At 40.5% G+C, this 7,500-nt stretch overlaps 2 protein-coding genes across 2 annotated transcripts in view; both read right to left on the reverse strand.

Annotated features, from left to right (window-relative positions):
• LOC138011443 (ubiquitin-like protein 4A) overlaps positions 1-2,463 on the reverse strand; it is a 5,838-nt gene extending 3,375 nt beyond the window's left edge. The window contains exons 1-2 of the mRNA XM_068858435.1: positions 2,318-2,463; positions 2,110-2,215 (exon numbers count right to left, since the gene is read on the reverse strand). Coding sequence (XP_068714536.1) covers positions 2,110-2,215; positions 2,318-2,368 — 157 coding nt within the window. The 5' untranslated portion in view covers positions 2,369-2,463. The remainder of the gene's footprint in view (positions 1-2,109; positions 2,216-2,317) is intronic.
• A 2,800-nt stretch (positions 2,464-5,263) lies between these two features.
• LOC138011445 (SLIT-ROBO Rho GTPase-activating protein 1-like) overlaps positions 5,264-7,500 on the reverse strand; it is a 25,997-nt gene continuing 23,760 nt past the window's right edge. Inside the window, exon 18 of the mRNA XM_068858437.1 lies at positions 5,264-7,500. This exon is cut by the window's right edge and continues 853 nt beyond it. Coding sequence (XP_068714538.1) covers positions 7,383-7,500 — 118 coding nt within the window. The 3' untranslated portion in view covers positions 5,264-7,382.

The raw sequence follows: 7,500 nt of genomic DNA on the forward strand, positions 1-7,500 counted from the left end.
AACATCAATAGTTGAAGGATTTTAACACTTAAATCCATTGACACACACAGAGGTTTCATTTTGCCATTTTGCAAACTTTTATGCAAATATACCTTTCAACGCGGAGAAAACAGTTTTCGAAGTGCCTTGTACTACATATTTACTACTTTTAATTTCGAAAAACGCCAAAAAATGTAACTCAATCTGGCTTGATTCTAGAATACCCCCTCACTTACATTGAACCTTAGAAAGCTGCTACTGCAGTCCCGCAGTCACTTACATTGAACCTTAGAAAGCTGCTACCGCAGTCCCGCAGTTGTGCCTAGTTTACTTGTGCTACCGCAGTTCCAAGTCCCGCAGTTGTGCCTAGTTTACTTGTGCTACTGCAGTCCCGCAGTGGAGCATAATTTACATAAATGTACTCGGCACTACCACCACGGTCCCGCAGTGGTTAAATCTTTCACCGTTGTTATGGCAATTTTCAAAAGCTGGAACCAGGGCAAAAAAATTACATCGCGATGTATTCTAGCGTCGATTGTCCCTCAACATTTTGCGAAAAGTTGAAATTATGCGGCTTTGTTTAATTATTGTCTCTTCCCAAAAAAGAATCTCATAATTAATCAATCCATCAATCAATAAATCAATCGCCTTCTATGGCTTGATGTATGATTTACACTGGCTTGATGTATGATTCACATGAAAATTGCTGAAATAAAAGTTCAACGGAAGTCGTGCGGCCTTCTTTGTAATACAAATTAGATCAAGTGTTACTTCAATTACTCAAACCAACTTGTCGTAAATCACTTTCATCGGAGAAGCGCCCGTTTCAGTGATTAGGCCTAAGCACTCCTTTCAAATCTTAGCTTTTCTTTTACGGTTCGGTTAACTACACGTTCTACCGAGAGCGTGTGAACAACATAGCACTCGTTTACTGATTTAGCCTACGTGCTCGTTTCAGTCATAAGGCCTAAGCACTCTTTTCATATCTTAGCTTTTACTTTACGGTTCGGTTAACTACATGTTCTATCGAGAGCGTGTGAAGAATATAGCACTCGTTTACTGATTAAGCCTAAGCACCCTTTTCAGTGATAAGGCCTAAGCACTCTTTTCAAATCTTACCTTTTCTTTTACGGTTCGGATAACTACATGTTCTACCGAGAGCGTGTGAACAACATAGCACTCGTTTACTGATTAAGCCTAAGTACTAGTTTCAGTCACAAGGCCTAAGCACTCTTTTTAAATCTTAGCTTTTCTTTCACGGTTCGGTTAACTACACGTTCTACTGAGAGCGTGTGAACAACGTAGCACTCGTTTACTGATTAAGCCTAAGCACCTGTTTCAGTGATCAGGCCTAAGCACTCTTTTGAAATCTTAGCTTTTCTTTTACGGTTCGGTTAACTACACGTTATACCGAGAGCGAGTGAACAACATAGCACTCATTTACTTATTAAGCCTAAGCGCCCGTTGGAGTGATTAGGCCTAAGCACTCTTTTCAAATCTTAGCTTTTATTTTACGGTTTTCCCTTTCAATTTCCTCTCTTTCCTCACTCCCACTATGGGACTGCGGACCGCGGTAGCACTTTCAACAAAAGCTTAGTAACCCACTACGGGAGTGCGGACCGCGGTAGCACTTCCACAAACACTTAGCCGCCCACTCCGGGACCTCGGACCCTGGTAGCATTCTCAACAACACTTAGTCGCCCACTCCGGGACTGCGGACCGCGGTAGCACTTCCACAAACACTCACTGCGGGACTGCGGACCGTGGTAGCACTTCCACAAACACTCAGTCGCCCACTACAGGACTGCAGACCACGGTAGCACTTCCACAAACACTCAGTCGCCCACTGCAGGACTGCGGACCACGGTAGCACTTCCACAAACACTCAGTCGCCCACTGCGGGACCTCGGGCCGCGGTAGCCCTTTACACGAACCCAGTCATTCACTGCCAGACTGCGGACCACGGACCACGGCATCTTAGCACTAACGCTCCTAAGTGAGGGGGTATTCTGAAATCGCTCCCTCAATCTTAACTCAAACTCAAATTCAATTCAAACTCATATCAACTCGTTACTCGATGAAATTATAGCCGATCTCCAGTAAGACATCTGTAAAATTATGCTTTCTTACCTTGTAATGTTTTCCCCTTGAAAACCAGCCTCTGTTGTGCAACAGGAATCTTAAGCTTTTCAGAAACTAGTTTTTTAATCGTAGAAACCAGGTCGTTACAAGAAACCTAACGAGGAATTGCGACAAAGACTCTGCCATCAACCGAATATTCAAATCAAGAGATGAGGCACACAAAAAACACTTGGATAAAGCCAACAAAAGGTATTACCTCTAGTCTGACCTCCTGGCCATTTAGCTTTTTTACAGTTATCTGCATCATACACCGAATTAAGTTTAGGCGCAGTCTAGAGGTGAAAAAACTGCATAAAAAGAAAGTAAAAGTGACGTCAACACCGAGTCAGGCCCAGCCAGGCCACTAAGCTTAATGGAAAGGCTTTCATGTAAGACCAGATTGAAATCACAGGCATCCCAAGCTCAGTGTGAGTATGGCCGACAATCTCACGGGGTGAAATATAAGTGTTTTAAGCAAGAGCCGATACAACGTAGATTTGATTTGATTTGATTTTAGTGGTGTACTATATTTCAGCTAGCCAAACCAGCCTTCTTCAGGTGCAATGAGAGTTTATTGCTTCTATGTACATATATATATAGTAAATGGATGTTGACGTAATACTGGAAAAAATGTGATAAAACATGGCAGTTACAGAGATTTTGAATTCAAATACACTGATCCAACGTACACCGACAGGAAAATTGTCCATGGTTGCTTGCTTCAAAACTCTGAAATATAAGAATGAAGGGGTAGTTTCTAAAGAAACTGTGGTGCTGCGTCGGTAGGGAAGTAGTATACAAAAATTTGGTTTTATCAACGGAGTTGATAATGTAAATTGGCCACCGTACAGAGATTCTAAAAGCTGACGTTTCGAGCGTTAGCCCTTCGTCAGAGCGAATGGAGCAAATTTCTGAAATATAAGGATTGGGAATCCCGTAATCTCGACGACAATAATCCCGATAATATAAAAGCTTAAGAAGATAATTATATGAAAAAAAATCTCAATTAAAAAGACTAACCTTATTGCCAACGTGGGTAATTGTCTTCATGTATGGTTATTTTCTAGATCCGACGCGATTCGAGCCATTTCTCAATTTCGTGGTTGTCAACGGTTTATTACACCGTTGACAATGGCGATAAAGTTACGCTTTTTAATTGAGAATTTCTTCATATAATTATCTTCTTAAGCTTTTTATCGGGATTCCCATACAAATCCTTATATTTTTGTCGGCAATACTCACAGTGAACGGCTCTAAATCACGTGATTTACAGTCAGCTCTGATTTCTACCGGAAATTCGACCCACCCCCCACTCCCATTCTAAACACACACACACTCTTTTATGCCAGTGCAATTCTCTGCTTCTTTTCTCAGTCAACTTTTTGGAAGTTCAGACCACTCCATATACAGTATATCATCTTAAGAGGGACGGATCGGATCTAGTGAGCGTTCGATCAAATCCCCTAAATTAAAACAGCTAACGTCAAAAACTTGTAAAAATATAAAATAAATACAGTCAATGGTTAATGCAATAAATTTATAAGTAAGCCTCTGCTGCTCAATAAAGCTACAACGCGGATGCCGAGCAGCAAAATGCGGAAAGATTGTGTCAACAACGGCTACAAAGAAAAGTTAAAATTACATGTTCCAAAAAGATATAAAAACAAAGGAAAAGGAAGTAACCTAATGGAAAAGGTTATGCACGATTAATTATTCACCAAAGTTGAAGGGAAAGCGGCACAGCTAAAGAATCGTGTAAGCTAATTATGTAGAAGTTATGGGGAGGCAAAATAATTACCTTGGTGCTGCCTTTGCAATCACTGAAACAATGTTAGACACTTAAAAAAAATTGATGAAACTTGAAGAAACTTGAAGCTGAAAAACTTTAACTTCGGCGTTGACTTGCTTCGCTTCTGTCAACTTAAACTAAACGTAAGTGAAGTGAGCGGCAGAAAAAAAGTGAGCTGCAGAAAAAAAGGGAGCGGCGGACAAAATCAAGATTAAAAATAGAGAGAAGAAACACTTGTCTCTTACGAAAGAGGAGAGAAGAAATAGATGTCCCTTAAAAAGCACCGTAAATATGGCATAAAATCTAGCTCCCACATTTTGCTAAAAACCTGGTTTACACGTACGACGCAAATGAAAACGCAAGGAAATACAAGGTTGGAACTACTTCAACGTAAATAAAGTAAAAAAAAAAAACGTCCACCATCTTGGAAAGAGGACTTGAACTGCGCTGGCGTGTCTTACTTCCCTTCCGTTTGAGACGCTGTGACATACACAGGTCACCCAAGCATGTGTATCCAAACTTCTTGAGTTACTGAAGTTTGTGTGCTATCGCCATTGATATGAGCGAGCCTTCGACTTAAGAGCCTGGTCATTCTCAATGAACAAAAGCGTAAACACTTGCAAAATACGCAGGGGCATTGCCTTGTCGAATACTGGCGTGTTTGTCCCAAAAAAAAACAAAAAAAAAGCTGACTATCAAGACGCTACTGAGTTTGCGTGTTGGTCCTCGCAGGACCGTCAATCTCGTCCCCCGAGTCCGCTCTTCTTTTGGTCAGCACCAGGAAAAAGGACTCTGGCCTTACTCTGGCCACTTCAAAGGCAGGAAGTCCGCAAATAACGGACTTCCGGCTCGTCTACGCACGCTCAGAAATTTGAAACAGTTGTTGTCAACGGTTACAAAAATGAACCTTCAATACGACTGCGCATAAATTGAAAGTGGCTTGACTCCGTGTTCTTGGTGCTGACCAAAAGAAAAACGGACTCTGGGACGAGATTGCGTAACGGTACTGTGAAGGCGGGTGGCAAAAATACGCATGCGCATTAACTTGTCGATAATGGGCGTGTTTGTACCAACATAAAAAAAAGCTGACGATCAAGACGCCACTGAGTTTGCGTGTTGGTCCTCGTAACGGTAAATGAAAGCGAGTGGCTCTGGGGACGAGATCGCTGGTGAGAAGCAGCCCGCGATGATTCTAAAAGAACAAAAACTTGAAATGCTGTACATTATTATTGTATCAGGGACTGACAAGGCGACACTCCAACTTACACGTTTCGTCATCATCATCAATTAAGCAATAAATCTAGCAGCGATGGGTAAAGGACACGACTAAGACAATATTTCAAACAAATTAAAATTCAATGATCGGAAAAAAATTGTAAAATACTGACTTTTATTTCATTTCTCTATAAGTTATCTATCATTGTTCTTGACATTCACCAAAATATTTCTTCGACCTATTTTTAATGTCTCTTTTAAACTTACTAATACCGCTTCTCAATTTATGAAACAGGAGTCATATAAAGAAATTGATACATTAATAGCCCACTTTCGTTACACTAAAATTACTAAAAGAACTAAACAAAAGGCATCATCAAAAGGCTCTGGGGAATAAATATAAGGATTAGTATGACTTTATTCCCCAGAGCCTCGAGATGATGCCTTTTGTTTAGGACTGAATTTTAATATGCCGAAAGCGGGCTATTTTGGCTTCCACTCGAACAAGAGCTAAAATTTAATGAACAGCTAAAGGCAAGCCTGGTGAAGTGGAAACGCGACACTTGTAGTCCGCGAGATATTTCAGATACCCAACGACATTCAAGTCGCTCCGCGAAACTTATAAGGCCAAAATACCTTGTTTCGAAGGCAAGGACATTTTCAAAGTTATCATAAAATGTATGAGTGCTCTAAGGAAACCGGGATCGACTGAACTTAACGCAACAAACGGTTTCCAAAAAAAATTAAAATGCACGAGCTTGTCGATATTGAGGCAAATCAAGAATTCGCGAAGCACAAGACGATCGTTATATGAATGAAAGTGTCATTAAAATACTACCAAGGCATTTGAAATGATATGCCCTGTCTTCACCACTTTGCTCATGACAGACGACTTGTGGATATTTTAACGGATCTAAGAGGCTTGAAAAATCGTGACTAGCGCACGAGTTGTAAAAACATCGACTTTCTTTTCAAGCGCATACAGAGAAAAGATAATCATAAATAACAACACTTAGTAACAAACCCTGAAAGATTGATCCATATTTACTGAAAAGGTATGTCTACTTTGAAATTGCATATTTACACGGTCATTCCACTTGCCGCTACAGCTCTTTAAAATTCCACGGTGATTGTAATTTGTTAACATTACCCCTAAGGAAATAAACAAGTTCATTTTTTATATAAAATAAATCAGTCCTCTAAGTTCCAGACACAAACTTGAATAATAATGTCGCTACTATGCCGACTTCAATGAAGATAACTCGGCAAACATTTTCTCCTGTTTCGCCCAGTGAATCAGTGCACCCATCGAACAAATTAAGCCAAAAGCCTTTGAGAGAAATTTCTAGGCTCCTTGTAATGTATAAAGACTATCTAAAGAGATGTGTTATCACCTAGAAAAAAAATTAATCTGTTTGGACATCTTAGCTGAAAATTGAAGTGTCCAAAAATTTTAGGAAATATCTTCATTTCAGAAATTGCTAGCTGAACGTTATACCTTCTATAAGAACTTCGAACCATTTGCTCATCCGAAACTGCTAGGTGACATTTTAATTGCAAAAATAACCCTTCCAAAAACGAAAGGGACTACTTTTCCCTGGTCGGGAATATTTTAGGTGACGTTTTAGTACAGAAGTCTGCAGCTGTTTGGCAACGTAGACCCGAAATTCTTAGAGCAGTTTGTCCCGAACAAATATTTCACCGAAGATTATCGTCAGGGCACCCCTGTTAAGTTTCTCCTGTCGCGGCCTTGCTGCAAATTCCTGCCTAACTTTGTGCTTTCCCCCTTTTCCAAACCGATTGCCTACACTCAGGACCACCGTTCTATATAAAAAACCAAAAAGAAACCCACGTATCTGCACCAACGAAGAACATGAACTCATCAAATTTTCCGCCCAGTGAATCAGAGCAGGTTTTATGGGGCAATTTGATCTTGAAAAATATCTGCTCCAGTAGGCTAAACAGCAAAGGCAGAAATTTTAAAAACTTGTTATTCCACCACAGAGAAGTCTTTGGCCGGCACGAACACATAAATAACGAGCCGAGGGTTGAAAATTGAATATTTTTTTCACGTGACTAGTCGCTCGAACTGTAAAATTTTCCACACAAAATTTGGTTAAGTCGGTTAAACTAGTTCTGAGGGTTCATAGATAACCTACATAATTTGTAACACAAATTTTGTCATAAATCTTCTATAAAAAATAACATTGTCATCCCAATGCTGCCTCCTATAGAAAAGGGGGGATAATAAGCTATCCCTAGGGGTATAGTTACCCTATCAGAGAGACGTATCGTCCCCGCTCAAAGACCCCCTACTCTTTCTCGGGTCCTCGGCAGAACCGCTCCCACGATGATTGCGGACAGCTTGTGCTGCATGCAGTGATGCTATCAGATCA

The sequence above is a fragment of the Montipora foliosa genome, chromosome 7 (assembly GCF_036669935.1).
Source record: "Montipora foliosa isolate CH-2021 chromosome 7, ASM3666993v2, whole genome shotgun sequence".
Classification (NCBI taxonomy): domain Eukaryota; kingdom Metazoa; phylum Cnidaria; class Anthozoa; order Scleractinia; family Acroporidae; genus Montipora; species Montipora foliosa.